At 35.1% G+C, this 24,601-nt stretch overlaps 1 protein-coding gene across 2 annotated transcripts; it reads right to left on the reverse strand.

Annotated features, from left to right (window-relative positions):
* Positions 1-1,880: 1,880 nt before the first annotated feature.
* Positions 1,881-10,203, reverse strand: LOC112706759 (V-type proton ATPase subunit a1). 2 transcript variants are annotated; one of them, XM_025758218.3, is made up of 18 exons: positions 9,615-10,203; positions 8,362-8,406; positions 7,786-7,908; positions 7,509-7,616; positions 7,134-7,244; positions 6,857-7,030; positions 6,581-6,718; positions 6,356-6,463; positions 6,132-6,239; positions 5,853-6,001; positions 4,968-5,121; positions 4,330-4,490; positions 3,760-3,966; positions 3,482-3,665; positions 3,307-3,390; positions 2,868-3,061; positions 2,719-2,778; positions 1,881-2,586 (listed from the first exon to the last, which is right to left on the reverse strand). In XM_025758218.3, exons 1-18 carry the CDS (start codon positions 9,771-9,773, stop codon positions 2,382-2,384), a joined length of 2,472 nt encoding a protein of 823 aa, XP_025614003.1. In that variant the 5' UTR covers positions 9,774-10,203; the 3' UTR covers positions 1,881-2,381. The 2 variants fall into 2 exon arrangements, with proteins under 2 accessions (XP_025614003.1, XP_072057053.1); XM_072200952.1 differs by having other exon boundaries at positions 8,362-8,526; positions 9,615-10,079.
* Between the last annotated feature and the right edge of the window lie 14,398 nt (positions 10,204-24,601).

Genomic DNA, 24,601 nt, shown 5'->3' on the forward strand with positions numbered 1-24,601 from the left:
TGTGACCAAAAATAGAAGAAGTAAAGTCTACTCATTATAACTTATAACCTAAATGCGAATTAAGCAAATGTGATTAACCAAATTTTAATCATGCTCATTCGGATTTCGACCAACATAATTACTATGTTCTTATGAATAAGCTCATGTTTTGTAAGAATGAAAAAAATGCACATCTTTATCGTAAGTAAAAATATTGTGTTGAGATTAAAAACTAAATAGACAAATGTCATTTTGAATTATGTATTTTTCATGTTTTATTATGTAAGTTTTTCTATTCGAAAGAGATTATTTATATTTGATCAAGAATAAATAAAAGTTTGTTGATAGAGAAATAATTACATATAATTTTCGAAAATTATACATATATTTTCATAGAAATATAGATCAACCTTATTCATAGAACACTTTTATATAGAAATACATCTATTTTCTATGACAAACTCTATTCTTACAACACACTTACAACTTCAACACAAGCACACTCCTATAAAACTACATATAATTTTTATTCATAAAAACATTCAACAACTTAAAAATCATATACATATCCTGATATCCACTCACATACTCTGAAAAATAAATACATGATATACAACTTTATTTATGAAAAACATTTATGTCACTTGAAAGTCATTCACACTTTTTCATGTAAGAATACATGAAATTTATTCATCACAACACACTAACAGAAAAGAAATATTCTTTTATTTTCAATATTTGTTGTCTTGATATGATCCACTTGTCCTCTTGCTTCATTTTGAATCCCAAAAAATCTTGCAAACAAATTTTATAAATTACTACGGTAGTCATTTGCTAAAAGTTAAAATAACTTTAAGGTTAAAATACATTGTTTTACTCATTTTTATTAGAGACACCCCTTAAAGTGCATCCTTTATTATTGTATAAGATAGGTAATTTACATGATAAGTCTCACGCCTAATCCAACTATAAAGAAATATACGAGAACTAACATTAAGATAACTCGTCAACCAATACTTACAAAAAAATGTTATTACCTTGATTTAGTGATTATGTTAATTCAAATCTTCTTTTTGCTTAGTTGGGTCATTATCATTTTCTTTTTCATCTTCTTCCTAATAAGTATAATCACATAATCACTTAGTATATATACATAGCAAAAGTGGGAGAAAGAAAAAAAAAGAAATATAAAATTATGTGAGAAGAGATCAAAAAAAATGTGTAAAATAAATGTTGATTTATATAGTAGATATAAAAAAGAATAAATATAAAAGGTGAGAATGAAATTATAATTTAACTCAATTTATACCTATTAAAAGTAATTTATTAACATTAAAAGCATAGAATAACCTATATAAAATTAAAGAATAAGAAAATATAAAAAATAATATTTATAAAAAAATTCTATGATATTATACAAAGAAAGAAGGTTATGAAGAGATAAAGATATAATAAAAATCTTATAGCATAATAGAAGGTGTAAGTTACATTATTATCCATTCATAACATAATAAATTATAAGAATAGTAAAAGAAACTTTTTATTTTGTAAAAAGATTAAAAAGTATTTCAAATAGAAATAAGAAGATTAAAAGATAATTTAGTTAGAAAAGTTGTATTTTAAGTTGTGTAAATCAGCCACTAAAAAAAAATCAGCCACTAAAACTGACGTGGCAAAATAGTAAAAACCTAAGTTAAAAATGAATCTAGCAGCTCCCTTTGGCTCTCTATGCTTTCTTTATTTCTAATTCTAATAGCTTTTGTCATTTACAAACGTCTCGTTCAATTATACTCAAATGAATATTGTGTCATAATAAAACACTAAATTGCTCCCGAATAATCCGGAACGACGTCAGGGTAACAGGTACCAAGTGCCAACTTAACAGCATTACACAGGTTCCATACAAAATTATTCAGCCTTGTATTTTACTTTGTTTAATCATTACAAAAAAATGGGACTCTATCAACTCGTCAGTTATGAGTACAGAAAAATTCAGAGAAAAAGTTCCCCAGCAAAGCCGCGCTACATCGTATATATATTATATGTGAATCCAATTGCTACACTATAATGGATCCCCAGCTCATCTTTACAAAATTAGTCTAACCACTCCCTTCCCTTTCCTTATCTCTCCCCCTTTTCCTATACTAAGAAAAAGAAAACTATAAAGTGAATAATCTGTTACAGGTGCTTTCCATGACCATTGGCAGCGATGACTACACCAGCATCGCCACAGGAAAATGACCAAGAATATCGAGTAGCATAATCTTAGCATATATTTGTGCTCCTAACGTTCACAACTTCCAAATTAGGTTCCAACTCCAACCATTTCTCACTGTGCTTCCACTTGTGTAAATATCCTTAGCATATATTTTGCAAAAAAAACCAAGACGTATACGAATAGATCATTCATCGTCATCTGTTAAGGCTGCAAAGGAAAAAGGCTTGAATTTGTAGCCATCACCATGGTAGAATTTGTTTTGAAATTCGACCCAGTGAAGCCGCAGGGCATGAAGAAAAGCACTAAGAGTCTCCATCATAAGCAGTATAAAGGCAGTTGCAAAGGCAAACACGGCAAGCCCCAGTAACCGAATGATAAGATTGTCATACCTGTAACAATTGCAACCAGGAATGACATTAACGATTAAAAACTAATATTTAAAATAAATAAACACGACAAAGAAATGCAGATGGGCCAATGGTATATAAAAAGATAGGTTATAACTTATAAGTTTAACTCACCCCCAAGCAAGAAGCAGAACTTTCTCATAGAAAACAGTAGAAAGTTCGGAGTGAGCCAAGCTGCAAAATGGTTAGATAAGTTCAATAAAGGAACAAGAATCTCTAAAGCAGGAATTTGCAGAGTAGAGGAAAATCATGGCTGAGCAGACCTAAGTGCCCAAAGTCGAAGATACGAAGCTGTATTTGAAACTGAACCTAGAATAAACTCAATGGCGTGGATCATTTGGTGAACAAAAACCTCACTGAAATTGAATTCTTCATGATGATGTTGCCTGGCAGAATCTGGCTCCTCAAGATCCATCTCAGAGGTATTAAGCATACCATAACTACGACCTTGAAATCTCTGTTTAATACCAGCAACATAAAATATGAGTCTCAGAAAACTCATTGTCATGGCCTCCTTAGTTACAAGCTAAGACAAAAGTATAGAACAAATAGCTGGAAAAGATGTCTGCACAGCTGATAGGACTTTCAAGTAGAATGCTGATAAGGTTTTCCAGGAGAACTGATGTTCAACAATGTTGAGAATAAATATACAAATATGTGCATGATAAAGAAAATCATAAACAACGGAGGTAAAAATGGCACCTCAGTATGAATCTTCTTTAGTATAAAAGGTTTTGGAAAGAGCATCCATGGAGCCGCAATCAGTGCCAAAAGCAATAATACAATCTGCAAATCATGTGCAAAACTCAGCATGATGAAAACTGAGGAAACATAACAATTAATTATGCAACAACAAATAAAAGAACCAGATTCATACTTGAAGTGGCCTTTGACCCCAGAACAGCTCATTATCACCAAGATTATCTGTGGGGCTCAAAAACATGTATATCATTACATGATAAAGGTCCGCCTGAGAACCAGTACACCACTTAACAACAATGAGGAGGGAGAGATACCCAAATAAACTGTTAAGGAAAATCATCTGCGGCACAAACTGGTACCTGCCAGCAACATGAAGAGTAACTGAGTGAGGTAAAACCTTCAATGAAACAGATAACATAATAATAACTGAATGAGCCAGGAAGAGTGACACACCTTATATCCAGTGAGTTCCCAAAAAACCGAGCATTAAAATAACTTAATATAATTCCCAAGTTCATATGCACCACACCAAGCAGAATGGACATCTTCATCTTCATAGAGTTCAGAAAAGCCAACTCTGAACGACTTCCACGCCACTTGGGATCCACACCAAATGGATATGGATCTCGGACTTTGACCAAGCCAATAGTATGTGCATCCCTGATAGGAGGTAATGGTGTTACGGGAAATAAAGGGTCAAAGAATAATATAGTAACATATACGCTGGAAATACACACACAGAATATATTAATATCTAATGAAAAATCACGACCACATACTAATCTACCATGTTATGGAAACTCACCTAGATCCATCAATAGTAGTAGTAGTAGTAATGAAGAAGAATAATTCCAAGTAATAAACATTGAATGTACAATGGAACTCAAAATTATGAGGAGAAATTATGACAAGCAAGCAAGGTGTTATATTATCAAGGTAATAAAAAAATAAAATTAAAAAACAAAAAAAGAAAACAAGACATTGAAGTGCATCAAAGTTAGAGGTAAGAAACAAAAAACATACCTGCATGTATTATCTCGGCATCTGTAAGCTGACTCACCAAATATGTGAAACGGAACAGAAAAGAATTCATTGTAGATTAATCCACAATAGATTGAGAATAGTGACATCAAAAGAAGTACATAGCGTCCACCAAATAGCATCTCCATAAAACTTCCAAGCTTCTGCAGAAAATAAATAGAACTATTAGGTAATTAACTGCCATGCCAAGTACACCAAAAGTAAAGGACATGCTTTATCCCTCTCTAAACTTCTATGTACTACAACAGATTTTTTTCAATAGAACACTTAAAAATTTTCAAATATTTTTCTAACACAAAATAATCAGGTTTTTCTGGTACAAAGTCTACAAGATACTAAACAGAAAAAAAAATTGTAGTTCCAAGAAAATGCCACCTTGCCAGTGCTGTATTTATTAGCAAAATAATATTAAACACAGGACACGCCACATCTAACAATAAAATGCTTAGACAGCATTCATTTTTTGAGCACCAACAACGAAAAGGAAGAAAATTCAAATTGGCACATCTCAAAAATAAGATTATCCATTCATCAACTATATAGGTCATAGCCCATTACATATATTTGGCATAATCATTAAGTTTCTGATTGGTTTTATAAAACAGCTAAAACAAAATTACCTGGGTACTGAGCTTGCTTTCGCGCGCTATAAGAATCAATGCTCCCAGCAACAGGCAAATTCCATGACCCCAATCCCCAAACATCACAGCAAATAGGAAGGGGAATATAATAGTTGTGTAAACAGCAGGATTTGCTTCTTGGTATCTCGCAACACTGCCAAGTTGAAGGGCTAATCAGGAATCTTGCAAGTCTTCATTAATTATAAACAGAGGAAGTAATAGCTAATGCACTAGAAAAAAAATTTCTCAAGGCACTATATATTCCTAGAATAACAATGCAGAGTCAAAAAGCTCAAACAATATGAAGGAATTGTATCATGATTCATAACTTCTAAATTATACATTCTCTTAGACAGGTTGAGATTAACAAAGAAGTTTAGAAAGAGGTGGGAACGGGACAACTCGCCCACTTTTTCTATCCATAAAGATTCATGCACCCAAGTGTACAGAGGAATCTGTGATTTGTAAAATACTGATTAGGTTGAAAATCGAAACTTCAGTCTTTTTCCTATTCTTCCCAGTATACAAAGCTTTGTTATCCTTCTCTAATTATCTATTTAGTCAAAAACCACTAAATCCAGTTGGTTTTCCATGGACAAGTAAGACACTTTCTATGAAACATTTTATCACGAATTTACAAATTCAATGACATCTTAGTGCAAGTTTAACTAGCAAAAAGAAATAGCTCTACATGTTGAGGTTAGAAATTACAAAAACCAGGCAAGATCATGTCATCCTAAATTATCTTTCTGAAATTCTACATATACTAATCAGATATTTACCATTTATTGACCGAAGTATATGGACAAATAATGCAATAGAAAGCACTCCAAACAATAATTAAGAGATTAAACTATTCACAGAAACACAAAATATAAAGCTCACCCATATGCATCAACAATCTCCTGATATGGACTTGTGAAACTGTTGGTCCTAAAATATGTAGGTGGTGATTCCACTGCATCCATTGGATGGCAGATTATGCCTACTTGTGAACTGCTATCGAAAGTTGCCCGTTGCAATGCCTCCTGAATCTGAAAAATCATTAAGTGCAAGCTCTCTATTAGAGAATGTACATCAAACATGTTTTTAACTCCTGAAATATTAAAAGGATAATAAGTGAATGGTAAGTGTGCAACCCAGCTTAAAGGATTCAGAAATCACCTGTGTTTTTGCAAATATAGGGCACCATCCCTCTCCAACAAGACACTTTTTTGTGACATCAAAATTTAACATGTTCAGTGTATCATACACGGCCTTCTCTCTTCTTACCTAGGACAAGATGATGAGAGCAGTTGGTTCAAAATGAGAATTGATTACTTGCACAGGATAAGATATATTAGGACTGCTTTGCAGTTGAAACAAGACAGACAAAAAGAAAATCATACCATGTTCATCCAGTCTGATAGATGTTCCCCTACAGAAGCTAGAGCCTTATTGCGGTGCCTCAACCCCGCATCCAAAGTTGCCTCCAAGTCAGTAAGGCGCGACGAAACCTATATCCAAAAAAGCAAATTCTTGACCCCTAAAACATCATTGCAAGAATATGCAAAACTCAACAGTTAAAACTTTAAAACAACATCTTCCTTGGAAAACTAGAAAAGCATACCAACCTCTCTAGTTATTTGCCTCTGCTTGCTTATATCTTCTGGAACAGGATAACAATTTGCCCCAAATGCCTCACAAATTTTCAGAATCTTAGTTCTTGCCTGCTCCCCAGAGAAAAACACGACGAACACTGTTTTCTCAATCTGAAAAGAAAGGGCCAGGGGGTATGGGAACAGAATAGGTCAGAATGATGTGTTTGGGGGGAAAAAAGAGGGGGAGGGGGTGTTGGTGGAGGAGAAAGCCAAATCTATCTTCTTAAAAGTAATAAGAAAGAAGAAAACCATTTCAGCTGAAACAGGATCCATGATTTGGTCGTCAGCTGGTGCCTGATTGAAAAGCATATTGCCTCTTGTAGCACGAAACAACATCCTTTCAAACCGAAGTAGCTTGGATTTACAAATTATCCCACTGATAAATCTTAAACCAGATGGATTTGATGGTCCAGGTCTTATTTCCTGCAAATTAAAATTAATTTAGTGGATTGACAAGAAATAATAAATTTACTAAACTAGTAGAGAATATTTGCAATTTTCAGACTAAGCAATTGCTACAAGGAACCTGTTCAAGCAAAGATGTTGTTTCAACAAAGTCATTTGAGTATACATTCTCTTGTAGTTCTCTCTCGTCAGGAATAGCACGGCCATGACTTGAAACAAGAAAACCACATGCCTAAAATTTACCCACAAAGTTATATCAATACATACATGAAATAAAGCATATAGAAAATATTTTATTTGCTAAGAAGAATGGTATATCATTTTTTGGGCTAACAAATTAAAAACCAAAAAAGGGAGGGGTAAAAATAAGGAAAGAGTACTAATATGTCAATGACAATAAATAAGGTGCATATCTACACCCCTAAACTTTGAAATTAAACTGAGAATATGCTTGCTACAAAACATCAAGAAGAAAAATAAATAAATAAATAAATACCTTCTGCAATACAATCTTGAATTCGAGGAGTTCATTATATGATTGCCGAAGTTTGTCACTGTTGGAATTCATTTCAATTAGCTCATGTTCATGCTCAGCAAGTTGTATCTGGTTAAAGTGAAATCAAATAGAATTTAAATCAGAGCACACCCACCAACTTAAATAGCAGCAGCATGTCATTGCTGGCAGCTTGAGAACATCAAATACAAAATCTTTGGAAATAATTGAATATTATACACACACAGACACGACCAAAAAAAGGGACATAGAAAGACACCTCTAAATCCTCCAAGTCAATCTCTGGTTGCAATGCAGTATGAGAAGAAGACATTATGCCAGCTTTATTGATTTGATCCTTGAAGAATCGTAGCTTCCGTGACATTTCCGCACATCGCTTTACCTGCCAAAAGTGGAATGTGCTACCCATTAATAACAGAATGGACAACAAATAAAAGATGTTATTTAAAAAAAGAAAAAAGAAAGTCATTACTTCTGAAGATAGATAACATATATCTAGTTCAATAAAATTATAAACAAAATTACAGGAAACTTGTTTGGTACAAAATTTAGTAAATGCACTCCCAAAGAAAAACTAACACCCAAAGTCCGACCAGTTTTTTCAGTGTTCTAAAATCAAATTATGATAATTAGGGTGAGGATTACCTGGCATGCACAAAACAACCTATGTTACTGATTTTGCCTTTTGATATTTTTTGGCGACATATATTGATATTTGTTATGAGAATTGGCCATACAGATAAGACTCATATCCCAACAGCAGAATAAAATCTACAGAATACAGACAAGACCATTCAAAATGATAAAGGACGCTAATTAATGAAATGAAGGTTACCTGATTAACAAACGTTCTTTGGAAAGGGCTTTTATCAGCATTTAACTGCAGACAAGGAAACAGTGTTCAAAAGTAAACAATGAAGGATGATAGAAAAATTTTAAGCCAGCAATCTATGAACAATAAACTTTACAGAGCCAAACGGTACTGCTACGACCAACAAGCCTACAGAGAGGGAAAGAAAAATGTTCAAATAAACTCTGAATCTGCAAAGCTCCCACCTAATATATTATGAAGATACAATTTGGAAGGGTCAAATATTATCCACGTAATACACACAGTTGTTATTCTCTCCAACTGCAAGTGTCTGATAGAACAGACCAGAATCAGAAGTAACACAATCATTTTTCGTGTGAAAATCCAGCATATTCAGATAATCAGAGCCTTGATTTTGGACCTGAAAAGGCTTAAGGCTATAGCTCCTAAAATGAATCGTATTTATCACATGCAGTGTAGCTGGTTCTCCACCAGATTTAAGCAACTCCTTCTAACATTCTAAAAGAGCTGCTAACGAAATAACAAATGCCACCAAAAATACCCTCCAACAAGTTAAATTATGACTGGAAAAACATAGTCAACTGCATGTGAGGCCACTCGGTATAAAATTACCAGTAGCATTCACCCTTATCAACTATACTCAAATATGTATTGGAAGTTGAAGATTGTTGGAGGTTGGACCCAGCACTTTCAACACCTCCTGATCCAACCCGGTATTGACGACCTTCAACAAGAATCAAACATAAACTACAGCTCGAGAACCTAATTAGTAATTGACTAATTGACTAAACTACTAAACTTAGCTCGGCAATCTACAATTCTACATTGTTATGAACAATCCATAATCCATACAACCAACAATTCAGACCAAATTCGAAGCTCTTTACTCTCTAATTATAATTTCATTCAACAACTCATAAATCTAACATAAAGACACACTTAAACGCCGAATCAGTTTGCATAAACTGTTTCGGCATGTAGGATCCAAAATCCAAAAACGCATTCAAAATGGAATCTAGTATCGCCGCATTTCCAACCTATGTCAATTACCACATCTAATTCATTCAAGCAGCAGTAGCACAACTCATAAAACCATGCAACTTAGGGAAACGCCACACAAGACTTGGAGAACACCTCAAAACACCAAAAATAATAGCCGAAAAGAATAAGCAACACGAGGAGCGAGAAAATGGAGAAAATCTGAAAGAAGCAAGCTCGGATCTGGAAGAAAAAGAGAGATTGAGCGAGAAACTCACGTCGCGGAATTGGAGGAGTCCGAGTTCGCCGAGGTAGGAGATGGCTCGGTGCGCGGACTCGGCGGGGATGATGAGCTGGACGAAGGTCATCTTCTCCGATCGCATCAGATCCATCGGCGTCAAGTTGTCGAGGAACTTCTCCATTTTATCGAGAAACATTGCAGAGAAAAATCAATGGATCTAGCCTTCACACGCTCTTATATATAGATCTGATTCTGAAGGCTTGCGTTCTTCGTGCGAGTTTTTATGTGTGTGGCGTAGGGAGTGGGAAATTAGAGTTTAATTTGAAGAAGGTGAAGTTTAAGACTCCGTTTCCAGTTTCCCCTTCCCAACTGCCATTGGAATCGAAAAAAGAATGAAATAAGTGGGAACAAGTATAAAATGAGACCAACGCTATTTGGTGGTGGTGGTGGTGGTATTTTTTCTCTCTATAAAATTCCTCAAGGCTCGTAGATACACTTACACATGCAATCGGTGACGGTGTGATTCATATATCGTAATCTAACAGCCTGTAATTTTACCTATCCATGGCGCAATCACAATAACAATTTTTAATTTCAAAGAATTGACATACTATTTACTTCACATTAATCTATTTAAATCCTTAAAAAGTAACGAGAATATTATATTAGTACCAAATATTTGACTTTTGTAATTATTTATTATAACAAAATTAACAGATTTTTCTCAAAAACTATGGAAACTCTCAGGATTTTTAATAATAGCTTTTTTTTTAAGATTTATGTCTTTATTTCAAAATATTAAAATGATGGTGAAAATTGAGGTGCAGTCGACTTCACGTGAAGTTGATAACTGAGAGCCACTGCACCTGAGTTTCCACCTAAAATGATTTATCACATTGAAGCACCATTTATAGAACATTACTGCAATTTATATAGTTATTAACTTTTCGATAATGCTAGGGAACCAACTCTATATAAGTCAAGAATCAGCCAACTGGTAAACCAGAGGCACCGGTAAGTTTAACCAGATGTTGCTACAGATAGGCACACATATGTTTCTTTTTCTTGTAAATTGGATGGTTTTGGATATGATTTCTATATTTCATGTGTTACGCATTAATAACATAATTAATTATATGGATCCAACTAATTAATGATCAAAGCATCTGCTCCATGATTCTCTCCTATCACTAACGTATCTTTCCACATGTTTTGAATTTAAAAAACAAATTAAATTATAAATTAATAAAACTAATTATAATTAATTATGTTGTTCATTCTTGTCTGATTATTAGTTGGTTGCATATACTTTTCCTTAACTTTTTATATAGTTTGATGTATTGATATTAGTTTTCTACCGACTACCGGCACTATTTGTTAGTTAATTTCTAATAGTCTAATATCAATGAACTTAATTGATCGAGTTTGTTTAATATTGATCAAAATAATGGCTTTGACCAAACAAATAGTTCTTGCTATGTGCATGCTTCTAATCCACTTCTTTCTGTTGCTTCCACCCTAATGCAAAAGGGAGATTCATAGCCAAATCTAGGGTGCACTTAGTAAACACACGTGCACAGACCACAGTGCACCACTTTCATCTCATCCATCCAATACAATAAACCATTAAACCTATGGTTGAAACTTAAAACTGAGTAGTGGTGCATTCCAAAACCAGCATTACAATCTGTTACCTAGTGCAAGCACCAATATACATTGTGATTTTATATTCTAAATAAATATATTGATTTATACGATATTCAAAATAAAAATGTGTGTGTGATCAAATTCAAAACATGTGTAGAAAGAATAAGGCTTTGTCGGTGACCCAAATATGCTTCACCTTCAACCTTTTTGGGGCCGTTGCATGAAACACTAGCTCAAGTCGAACAACGTTGTCATAAATGGAAGGAAGAGTAATTTACAATCCACCATAGATCATAGATTTATAAATATATTATTAGATCTTGGCCGTTAAATAAAATAGTGCGTGGTGTACCGCACTTTTTAAAAAATGCACCATAAATATAGTCTTTCTCTTTCTTTGATCTAGATCTACTCAACTTTTATTTTGGTAATGACTGATAAGATTTTCTTGTAGGATGGTAAGATCATTTTCCTTGCTGTATAAGATTGTTAAGTTAATATGATTTTGGGCATAAACAAATAATGAATAATTATCAAGGGCAAAAAAAATTAAAAAATCACGAGTGTTTTAAAAGCAAGAATTCACAAGTGAAATATTTAAAATTCCATGAATCCATTAATCTAATGACTCTTTATCTTGCTTCTGGTGATGAAAAAGACAGGGTTGCCTCAACAAGTCTTTCTTCTTAGTTTTCTGATGACCTGGTCAACATTTGATCTAGCATCTGTCATGGAATTATCCTAACACTTGATATGCAAAAGTTTACTTTCATTTTCTCCTTTTTGCTTTAAATGCTCCAATTATTCCGAACCAATAATCTTAGCACTCAAAAAAAGAACCACTACTCTTAAATTATTATTAATTTTTCCCCCTCACACATTACACACCTTTGTATATTGTCATTTTCTGACAAACATCAGTTTTTATTACAATTATACATACCCTAATTCAAATCTCCAATTGATTTGATTGATCAACAATTTCATATGTGATCCACTCTTAACACATGTGAATAACTTGCATATACTTTGTAAACAATTCACTAAATATGAAGATTAAGCTTACTATCAAATCAATTAAGCATGGATATTAGAATTTTATAATTTTTCAAAAAAAAAAACGTAATCACTTTTTTTTTTACAAAAATTCTGAGTTTGATTAGAGTCAAATACAAATAACAAAAGGCAACAAGTCTCACATTTTTTTTTTGGACATTGGCCATTAAGGCCCAACTTATCCAACCAAACTCCAGCCCAATCTAAATTTTCTAATTCACTCAATTTTGAAGTATATAGATCTTCTTCCTATCCTTTCCCTGCCCGGTGCTCCAATTTACCATCGTAGATATATTCTTCTATTTAGGCAATTAGTACGTTGAAGTCGTTGCTCCGCTGTTGTTCTCTCCGAAACGTATATTGATATGTAATTGTGACCGAGACTTTTAATTGGGTTTCCTCTGTTGCCTGCGCTCCGAATGAAATTCTGACACTGAGGGTGCACAAACATGGAAGCTTCCACTTCCTCTCCTCTTAATTTGTAATTTTGATGATGCCGTGTTTTTCAATTCGCAGCCTATTTGTCTTGAAATTCGTTCCCTGCATCGAGTCCGCTCCTTTTTCTCTTGTAATTGACTTACATTGCATACTTCTTCAAAATAAGATTTGTTATATCAATTTGATTGCATGTCTTATCTCAATTCAAATTGTTGCTGCCGTTGAAATTTCACTCCCACCGTTTTGGAATTATTGTGTTCCTATCTTTATTATTGATTTTCCTTTTCCAAGAGTTGTTGTCAACGTTGCTTTTCTGTGTTGATAATACGCCGCATCTCCAGTAGTGGTTGCATACTCCAGTTCTGACGAAGGCAATCTGATGCTGCCATTTTAACAACTGTGTGAGCAAGTTGGTTTCCTTCTCTGGATGTCCAAGTTAGACCACAATTTGGTAATCTTTTTATTAGCTCTCTAATATCCTGTAATATTGCTTCAGTTTTTCCAATGGAAGTATTTGGTTTTATGGTTTGGATTAGTTTTAAATTGTCTGATTCAACTAATGTTTTCCCCAAATTCAAATTATCGATAATAATAAGGGCTTGCCTAATAGCTATAGCTTCAACTATTATACTTGAATATGTGCTAATTTTTTCAGAGAAGTCTAACACAATTTTTTCATTATTGTTCCTAATGACCACAGATATTGCTCTTTTTCCATCCTCCTTCCTAAAAGCAGCATCCACATTAGCCTTTAACCAGTCTTCCGGTGGAGCCCTCCATCTGATCAGGTGTGCTGTTCTATTTTTCTCGCACTTATTTTTTACAAATTGCTGGTCTGTTGTGTTCCAAAATAGATTCTCTATCAGTTTAGCTCTTTTAATTATCCATTCTGGTTGAATATTATGTTGCTGAAATATTTTCTGATTTTTTGTCTTCCACACCTCCCAAGCTAGAAATCCTATTCTACTTATTCTCATCTCTTGGTGATCTCCTCCCTGTTTTTTTACTTTCTCTATATATTCCTTCAACCAGTCCCCAAACGATTTTACTAAATCTGCTGTGGGTGTGCATTGACATTCAGCCCCAAATCAGGTGGCTCGCGTCCATTCGCAGAGAAGCAGGGCATACTCTGTAGTTTCAGTTTCCGTGTTACACACTTGGCAAATAGGACTAACTATTAATTTCTTCTTATATAAGTTAGTATTTACGGGCAGGATATCTTGGGCTGCCTTCCATAAGAACGTTCTGATTTTTGGGAGAACTTTCATATTCCAAATCTCATTCCATAGTCCCTTCTATCAGTGCTTGTTGAAGGACCATTTTTAGTTTTTTCTGCGCCCCTAATCTTGCTGCTTGATAACCAGTTTTGATTGTATACATACCATCTTCCCACCAAGGCCAATATAGATTGTCATGTCTTTTTATTGTACTTATTGGTGTTCTCATTATGCTATCTGCTATTTCTTGTGAAAATATTGAGTAAATTTTGGTTTTGTCCCACTCGCCACTTTCATTGAGTAGCTTCTTTACTTTCTTGTCGTCCGTTATCCCCAAATTAAGTTCTTTTTTTCTCCCTGCTATCCAATTGTCCTTCCTTATGCTAACATGAGTACCATCTCCTATACACCACTTTTCCTGTTTCTGGAGCAGCTCCTTACCTTGTAAAATACTCTTCCATACCCACGAAGCATTTCTTTAAGCCTTCGCATCCAAAAAGTTCTCTCTCGGAAAATAGACAGCCTTTAGGATTTGCACCCATGTTGCATTCAGATCTTTTATAATTCTCCAAGCTTGCTTAGCCAAATAAGCTAGGTTTTGAATCTCAACATTTTTAAATCCCAGCCCCTCGTCTCTTTTACTTGCTGTTATAGATTTTTAGCTCTTCCAGTGTATGCCTCGCTCTTTTCCTGATGAAGCCCACCAAAATCTCGCCACTCTTGAGCTCAACCTTCTACAAAAGCCTTTTGAAAATCTAATCACATTCATTGCATAAGACGGTATTGCTTGCACAACTGCTTTTATTAAAGTTTCCTTACCTACTTGAATTAATAGATTTTCTTTCCAACCTTCAAGCTTATTTATGACCTTCTCCTCGATCCATGCTAAAACTCTATTTTAGGACCTTCCCTAGTTAGCTGGTAGCCCCAAATATTTTCTTGGAGTATCCCATGATGCCATACTGAGAATTTTTTCGATGTTCACTCTAGTTTGTAAAGGCACTTGATATCCAAAAGTGATTCTTGATTTGTCTAGATTGATTTTCTAACCCGAAGCTTCAGTATATTCATTCAAAATTGTAATGATCTGAAAAATCTTCTCCTCCTTTGCTTCTGCCAAAATGATACAGTCATCCGTAAAAAGTAGATGAGAGATAGTAGGTGCTGTTGGTGCTATTTTAAATCCTGAGATTCAGCCTTCCCTTTGTGCCTCACTTATCAAGACTGTTAACACCTCTGCTGCCATTATAAACAAATACGGTGATAAGGGATCACCCTGTCGAAGTTTCCTATATGGCTTGATTTTTCTTGATATCTCTCCATTAATTTTGAATCTATAGGTAACATTTGTAACACATGCCATCATCAACTTCACCCACCTAGCTTGAAACCTGAAGGCTGTGAGGACCTTTTCTAGGAAGTCCCATTCAAGCCTATCGTAAGCCTTATTCGTGTCTAACTTGATTGCTAAATTATTGGAACTCTTTCTTCCTTTTCTGTTAAGGCTATGATAAGCCTCTTGTACTATAATAATATTGTCTTGTATGAATCTACTCCCACAAACGCACTTTGAGTTGGCGATACAACTTTTTTTTATCATCCTCTTCATTCTTTGTACTAGAACTTTTGCTAAGATTTTATAGACAAAATTGCAACAGCTAATGGGTCGCAGCTGGTTGAGGTTCTCTGGGTTTTTTATCTTAGGAATTAAGACCACTGTTGTCTCGCTCACCTCTTCAGGTATATACCCACTATTGAAAAAGAGCTTTATTATCACACACACGTCGTTCTTAATGATCTCCCAGTATTTTTGATAAAACAATCCGCTCAACCCATCAGGCCCGGGTGCCTTAAAACCTCCCATGCTAAAGACAGCCTTTCTTATCACCTTTTCTGTAACTTCTTTTAATAGCTCATCATTCATTTCTTTAGTTACCATTCTTGGAATCTATAACAGCTTAGATGGTATCAGAGCCAGAACCCGGATTGATGTGCCAGCGAGGGTGTTGGGCTCCCTTATGGGGGTGGATTGTAAGGTCCCACATCGGTTGGGGAGGGGAACGAAACATGCATTATAAGGGTGTGGATACATCTCCCTAGTATGACGCATTTTGACGAGTGAATGTGGGGAGTTTCGGCTATCATCCTTATCGTCAAAGGCAAAACTGTGAAGCCTTGTGTGCCAAAGCGGACAATATCGTGCTAACGGGTGGTCTGGGCTGTTACAGAATTGTAAGGTCCCACATTGGTTGGGGAGGAAAACGAAGCATGCCTTATAAGGGTGTGGATACCTCTCCCTAGCATGACGCATTTTGACGAGTGAATGTGGGGAGTTTCGGCTATCATCCCTATCGTCAAAGGTAAAACTGTGAAGCCCTGTGTGCCAAAGCGGACAATATCGTGCTAGCAGGTGGTCTGGACTGTTACAGATGGTATCAGAGCCAGAACCCGGATCGATGTGCCAGCGAGGGCGCTGGGCTCCCTTAGGGGGGTGGATTGTAAGGTCCCACATCGGTTGGGGAGGAAAATGAAACATGCCTTATAAGGGTGTGGATACCTCTCCCTAGCATGACGCGTTTTTGTGGGGAGGCTTCGGCTATCATCCCTATCATCAAAGACAAAACCGTGAGGCCTTGTGTGCCAAAGCAGACAATATCGTGCTAGCGGATGGTCTGGGCTGTTATAGAATCTTATTGATGGTTTTTTCAAAATCCTGCCTTTTTGTTTAATTGAAAAGGCTCCGAAATTGGCTCTCAATGTGTTCCATTATTTTCCATTTTCCATTCAGCCATTGTCTCGTACTATCTTTTAATTTCTCTATACGATTCCTATCTCTTCTCTGAATAGCAGTCACATGGAAGAATGTCGTATTCTTGTCGCTCCACCTTAGCCACTTTATTCTAGCTCGCTGCCCCCAATATTTTTCTTCTTACTTCCATAGTTTTGCTATCCCTTCTTTTAGCTCTAGGATCCTTTTTCTATTGCTCTTCTGAAATTTCTAATGCTTGCAGTCTTATAAGTTCTTCTTTCATTCTTTGAATTTTCCTATCTGCCCTTTTGAAGGTCATCTTGCTCTATGTCTTGAATTTCTCTCTGCAGTTTTTAATCTTTCCCATCATCTTACTCCAATTATCTCCATTTGATTTCTCCTTGCTCCAGCTTTTGGTAACTACTTTCTCACAATCTTCGTGATCAACCCAATACGATTCAAACTTAAAGCTCCTCACTAATTTGTTTTTCGGCTCTAAATTTAGAATGATTGGGCAATGGTCTAAACTTATGGCTAGCATGGCTGTCAAGGTGGCATGTTGAAACATACTTTTCCAAGCCCAATTGGCTAACACTCTATCTATTCTCTCCCTGGTAATCACTCATTTTCTTGGGTTGCTAAACCAAGTAAATCTACCTCCTTTTTAACTCTATATCCATTAGAGCATTAGCATCAACAAAATTTCTAAACTCTCTTACCTGATTTTGTGGCTTCGTGTGTAGTCCCACCTTCTCCTCTTGTGTTAATACATCGTTAAAATCTCCTATAAATAGTGGGACATGTCTCTATGATTATTATTTGATGTGATATCCTTTCACAACTCCTTTTTTCTTCTAAAAACAGGATTTTCATATACAAAATTACAATACCATATATTTCCTTTCTTGTCTTCAATACGAGCTTTAATGTAATTGTCACTCAATATGACTACAATTTGAAAGACCATCTTTCAGATGTGGAGAGATCCGCAAGGTCTGGTGATCACTACTGCAGGTTTCAAGTCTTTCATTTTGAACTTTAAAAGTCAAGATGAAGCAAGAAGAGCTTATGAAGACGGACCATGGAGAATAGAAGGCCATATGCTTAGTCTTTAGTGGTGGAGCTCAAATCTATCCATTGATGAGGTAAATTACAATTAACTTTCTATTTGGATTCAAATTCATGGACTAGCATATGATAAAATCAATAAAGGTAATGCTAAGAAAATAGGAGCAATACTGGTAGGGTTATAAATGCAGAAGATCCTTTTATTGAAAGGAATATGCTTAGGCCTTTTTTGAGAGTTAGAGTTGAGATTAATATTCAACTTCCATTAAAAACTGGATTCTGGTTCAAAAAGTTTGATAGAAGTCATTCATGAGCATCATTAAAATATAAAAAATTGTATGATTACTGCTATAAGTGTGGCATGATTGGTCATTATAGGAGGACCTGTGTTGAGGAGATGGCTATGTTCTTAGCTAATCCTAATATACCCAAATCAAATATGGTCCAGAGCTCACTACTCCAGGTTTGAAGTCCATATATGTTAAAGCAAGAAAGGCTGGGATTAGGAGACAGAGGAAAGAACAAAACAACTGAATGGAGGAGCTATGCGAGGTGCGTGAGAGAAGCCAACAGGAGAGGGTATGGCAGAGAAGGCACCAAGAGAGAGAAGGATAGTCTAGTAAAGGGTGGGTAAAGAGCTCTCAAGCTAGTGTCTTAGTAAACTCAGTAGGCAGAGTAGATGGTACACAAGATCTATTGGCAAATAGACAAGTGGCATTGCAGAAAAATCTGGAACAAAATCAAGGGACTGATGTGGATGAGCTGATGGGAGATGAAAATACTGCTGTCTTAGAATTAGGTGATGGGGCTCAGACAGGAAGGAGGAAGGAGGATTGAGGAAATATTCTCTAGTTCAAGAGATAGATCAGAAGATAAATCAAATCATGGTACATAGATTGAGAGACCCAGTAAATATATAGAGAAAACCATTGGAGGCATGAAGGGGAACAGACATAAAAGTAAAGAAATGAATGAAGAAGGAGCAGGCCCAATAGGAGGAGAAAATAATGTCCAACCCAACATGGTGTTCTGTCAAACTGAAACAGTGGAAGGCCCAATACACTAAGTAATCAATGAGAGAATGGGTATAATCAGGAGAAAAGAATTTGGCCCAAGTGAGAGCCAAGCTGAAAAAAGAGACTACATGATGATAAAGGAATGTAAAAAGGTCCAAGAAAAAATGGACCAGACTAAAGATGAGGAAAGACTAACTATTGGAGAAATGTTAAAGAAGCAGTGGGGTAAAGAGTCCCAAAAAAATAAAAACAACATGGTGTATCAACAGAAAAAGCAAGGAGTCATAGTAGAAAATAAGGTAGAAAGAAGAGAACACGTGAAAAAGAAAAAAATAGGCTGAAGTCAAAGAAACTGTAAAAAATCAGCAAGATTGGCACAAGAAAGACAAGTACACATGTCAGTCAATGGAGATTTATATTTTGTGGAATTGGCTAAGGAGAATGAGTAAGAGAATAGCAACGACAATCAGCCACTTACTATAGCAAAAGAGAATGAGGTGGAATTAGCAAGATATGATGCATAAGGAATAGCTTGAAGCTGAAAAGAAAAAGGGAGGATGAGGATGCTGTACATGTAATAGAAGTGGAAGAGAGTGAAGAGGAAATGAACCAAAACATTAAGGCAACAAAAAAAGACAAAGCAAATTTGGAGGAGCATGAATAAAAAATGATAAAACGAGAAATGTAAACCAAAAAAGCTGTTATGAAAGACTGTATAGCTGAAGAAACGAGTCTCAACATGCCCCCAACTCAACCATGAGTCTGACAAGTTGGAATTGTCACAAGTTGGCGACCCTGGCGACAATTTTGGAGCTCCAGAATTTAAGTCTCACATTGAACAAGCACGTTTGTTGAAAGTTCAAAGGCTCAATGCAAATTATTTTTGTACTGATTGAACTATTCTTACTAATAATACAGATTCAATACCCAATTAATGTTCTGGACCTTAATTCCAATTAAACTAAAACCCAAATCTGCCAAGAATAGAGAGAGGTCTCGTAGATCTTGTACATGACCGACACAGCCCGCATAAAAACTATAGAACAGCCCAAAAGCTTTACTCTCTTGATGTCCTGCTCAAAGTGGTCTCCCAAAACTTTAGCCCATTTGTCTTGGGAAGATACGGGCTGCAACCTTTAACAGGCCCAATATATATAGAGCCTCTCAAAACTTGCACACCCATTTTCATCCAAAAAAACATGCACATAATAATAAAGTTAGCGACGTTTATGTGTGAACTGTGAAGGAAATACAATATAACAGTCAAGACCAAAGAAAAAAATAAAAATAAAATAGAATATAACAGTTAGGTCTTTCTCAATTTTAGTTTTTTTTTTTTTTTCAAAAAAAGTGTTAACGTTTGGTAGTCTTAATGTATATTTAACTAATGAGCCATTTGAATCAAGTGAGCAACGCTCACATGGAAAAAAAGTGATTAGTATTAAATTAAATTGGCGCTTGCAGAGAGTGCAAAGCGTCAATAAGTGACAGCCCAAAAGTTATTCTTAATTAGATTGTAATCTACTGTCGCTATAGCTACATGACCACATTGTGTGTTAGAAAATGATAGAACAAATAAAGTGGGCGCATTCAAAAAAAATAAATAAATAGAAAACTCCTAACTATGAGTTGATATATACAGATGCGTGCATGTTTCGCACGCACTTGTAACATTCCATAAATCTTTTATTTTAAGATTAATATTATTATAGCTAGCCAAATGGACAACACAAGCACGCATGCTCAGCTCACAAATTTTGAACTGGCGCAAAACAAAACCAACCTAAATAAGAAAATAATGATATTTTGGAACAACTTGCTGTACCGACACAAATACAATCAATTTATTATTAATTTGTACGACTAAACCATATTCTACATATTTCGTATGCATGCATGTAATAGTATTTATATCATCATTGCCACGTGGCGGACATGGAAGAAGACTTAGTGATGAAGAATAGACCCAGCCATCTATTTTTGTTTGCTTCCTTAACCTTCTCCATAATCGTACAATTCCTGTTAAAGTTCAATCCCATCAAGCGATTTGGCACATTGTGGTTGATATGCACACCAATATGCGAGTAATTATAGGATCCACTTCATGCCATGGGGATCGAGATCGAGGGCTTTTATTTGTTCTTAGAAATTTCAGTTATAAACAAATATTTGTTTACAAAAATGTTTGTGTGACGTGTGCAGTGCATGGTGTGAATTTTTATTGGTGTGTTAGGGCATGCCACGTTGAGAGTAGGGAGGGATACGTTAGAAAAAAGGAACCAAGTTTGGAGTTTGGAATTGGAAGTTAAGTTAGCAATGAATAACGGACATGATGATACAGCGCTTCATTTTCATGATATTCCTTTCAATAATCCATCATTGCCATTACCAAACTCTTAATTCAAAAGAGAGCATGACGTGGTTCGTGTCTCGCGTGTCTTCCATCATTTTGCTCACGTGCCATCTCATCACCCTTCACCTCTCCTCTTATAATATATGTGTGCTCGCTCATAAAGCTTATTCTTTAGTTTATGTAGTTCATTTGCAATGTTACTTAGTATAAAAGGGTTACATCGGTGTAGCGATTAATTTTTATATCTATTATTTAAAAAACCAAAATTTTAATGCCTATACTAAAAATCTATTATCAATTATATTTGGCAGCTAATGTTTTTCATACGTAATATGGTTAACTCAAAAAGTCATCTAAATATATAAATGGAATTAAATGGTTAGTACAATAAAAATTATTTTTACTAGTAAATTTTTAATAGTAGTAATATATTAATCACTATATATTTTGTTTAACTTATATTTTTGCGATAATTATATATTTATTGTTATTATATTATATATTATAATAGCTATTATTAGATATTTTTTTGCAACAACTTATATATATAGTTGTCGCTAAAACTTTTTTTTGTGATAAAATATAAGGAAATTCATGTCTAATTCTCTATAAAAATATTATTGGTTATTTATTTTTTATTGTTGTTAAAAATAAAATAAATGACGGTCAAAAATAATTTTTTTAGTAGCAGTGAATTTTATAAAAAAATTTATACTATCACCAGCTATATGAATTAAACTTTAAAGATCGTTGTTTAGTTTATGTACTTTATTGTGTAATTAACTACTAATTATAGTATAAGCTCCACTAAACTATAATTCTTCCGTGTTCTAATGTTTTCGTGATCTCTGATTTTAAGATAAAACATTATTCTGTCATAAGAATATAATGATTTGTACGAATACACATGTACATGTACGTATGCTTGTTTACTACTAATTGACATACTGATTCGAATACGAATATGAACAAGTAATTCTTTTCCCCTTTAATTAGTATTAGGAAACTAACCATGTCATTTTAAGAAGTAAACATAGACCGAGGCCCCGGGCGGTTTACTAATTAAAAGTGGTGTGTGAACTTTGAAGGGAAATAACAAGCTAAGCTAGCTAAGAGAACATAATCGGAATCCTATACCCTACACACATACTATTACGATGAAAGTGTGAATGAATGAATGAAGGAATGATACTTTGCTTGAGAATGGAGGAGAAGTATTAAATGTGGGCCCCACCCCATGTCTGGAAGATTTAACGAAGTTTGTTGTTGTTGTGACTTGTGAATTATGATATATCTATTCTTCTTCTTCTTTTATAGGGTGTATGAGTAGGGTAAAGTGGGTTTCGTTTTGACTTAAATTCGGTTTTAAATAACGACTAAATTTATTATTCAGATTTTTATTCAGTTTTAGATATGGTAAAATTACACTATTTTTGAATCACATTAAAACTAAATCTAGATTAGATAAAATTTAAATTTTAATAAATTTTATATCAAAAAATTATAATACACATATTTATAAAAAAATATACTAGTTATCAAAAAATTAATATCTATATTTGAATTTAAATTTATTTATAAATTTTAATTTTGTACGTCTTTAATCTATGTTTTAATTCAACAAATATGATTTAAAAAAATAATAAATTTATAATGATTATAACATAATATTAAAATTAATTTAAAGATATATTTTTTTAGTTTTTTTAAAAGGGTAATTTATGTTTTTAAATTGTTTGAACTCTAATTTTACGCAAATACATTGTTTCAAAAACGGATACGTAAATACATTGTTTCACTATTTTATATAAACTGCTACTGGCAGTAGCGGTTTACAAGTGCACAAAAACCGCTAGTACCAGCCGCGGATTATGTGTGTTTATTTCAGCATGGAACCCGCGATGAGCTGTCGTGGTTTACGTTTTAGAAGCATTGGTCATAAACCGCTGCTGCCAGCAGCGGTTTATGTGGATTGGTTTGTGTGCGTAAACCCCTAGAGCCTATAGCGGTTTACGTGGAGCATGAATGTCTATATAAACCGCTGAACCAGCCGCGGATTACTCATTTTGAGGTTTTGTAAGGTTGGTTAGAGAGAGGAAATTCTAGAGAGAGGTCAGAGCAAGTTGAGAACGGGCCCGAGGTATTCCAGCGGGATATCATGGCAGACAGAAGGAGCATGTACCGACTGAACGGTGTTGCGCATGTTGCCGGTTCCATTGGTGACGAGGTTGGTTAATTATTTAGCTATTTTTTTAGGCTTAGGATTTTTTTAGCTAGAAAAATGATATGAACGCAAGTATATACGGATTTTATAGATTAGTCCCTTTTAGTTTTAAAAATGGTATGAACGGTAGAATATATAGAATTTTTTTTGAATTCTATTGTTAAAGATTTGTAATACTTTTATAATTATGGGTGTTATGTAATCAGTCTAGTGTGTTGTCATTTGTGTTATTGTAGTAAGTATTTTATAAATTGAACCTCGCTGGATTATTGACTACTTAGTTATAGGATTTTGGAATTAATTTGTTTACCGGTAAAAAATTTGTTGATGGTTTAAGATATGTGTTATTACTAGATAGGAAATTTCCTTATGGATTGGAGAATTTAATTGTATCCTGCATTTATTGTGCGGTTTTTTGCAGCCCACTATGTGTATATACAGTGTGAGACGGCAACAGAATATGCCCATGCATGATAGGATCATCCCGTATTTAGAGAGGGCTGGATTGTATCATTTGGCCAGGCTAAACAGCCAATGGTTCTGGTTGGATGAGCCATTGGTTAGTGCGGTCGTTGAGAGGTGGCGTCCTGAGACGCACACGTTCTACATGCCTTTTAGAGAGTGCACAGTGACATTGCAGGACGTGGCTTTTCAGCTTGGGTTGCCTGTCGATGGGGAGGTTGTGAGTGGTTGCCTTGGTGAGTTTGAGACATACATGCACGGTGGTCGACCAGCCTGGGAGTGGTTTCAGGACCTATTCGGTGAGTTGCCACCACCGAATAAGGTCAAGCAGATGACTGTCCACTTTACATGGTTCCACGAGAGGTTTAGTGTGCTACCAACAGATGCGAACGAGGAGACAATTCGCATTTACGCACGTGCCTACATCATGATGCTTTTATGTACTCAGTTATTTGGGGACAAGAGTGCGAACCGGGTACTTGTGTTGTGTCCACATCTCATAATCCATCCTGTTTGCCCAATCACACATGGCTGGGTTCTCTGACCTCATTATATCAAACCAATAGTCAAATTCTGTTTCAGTCTTCGCATAAGCGGCGTTAACCAGCCACCTCCTGACATCCTGCCCCTTGAAGGTGAGGGCAAAATTTGCAGCAACATGCCGAATACAAAATGCCGTATAAGCATGCAGAGGTCGCCAACCACTATCTGGTGACTCCAGCGCAGCCTTGATGCCGTTGTGTCTGTCAGAGATGACGAGAATACCTTCCTGTGGAGTAACACGTCTTCTAAGA

Source organism: Arachis hypogaea, chromosome 8, assembly GCF_003086295.3.
Source record: "Arachis hypogaea cultivar Tifrunner chromosome 8, arahy.Tifrunner.gnm2.J5K5, whole genome shotgun sequence".
Lineage (NCBI taxonomy): Eukaryota > Viridiplantae > Streptophyta > Magnoliopsida > Fabales > Fabaceae > Arachis > Arachis hypogaea.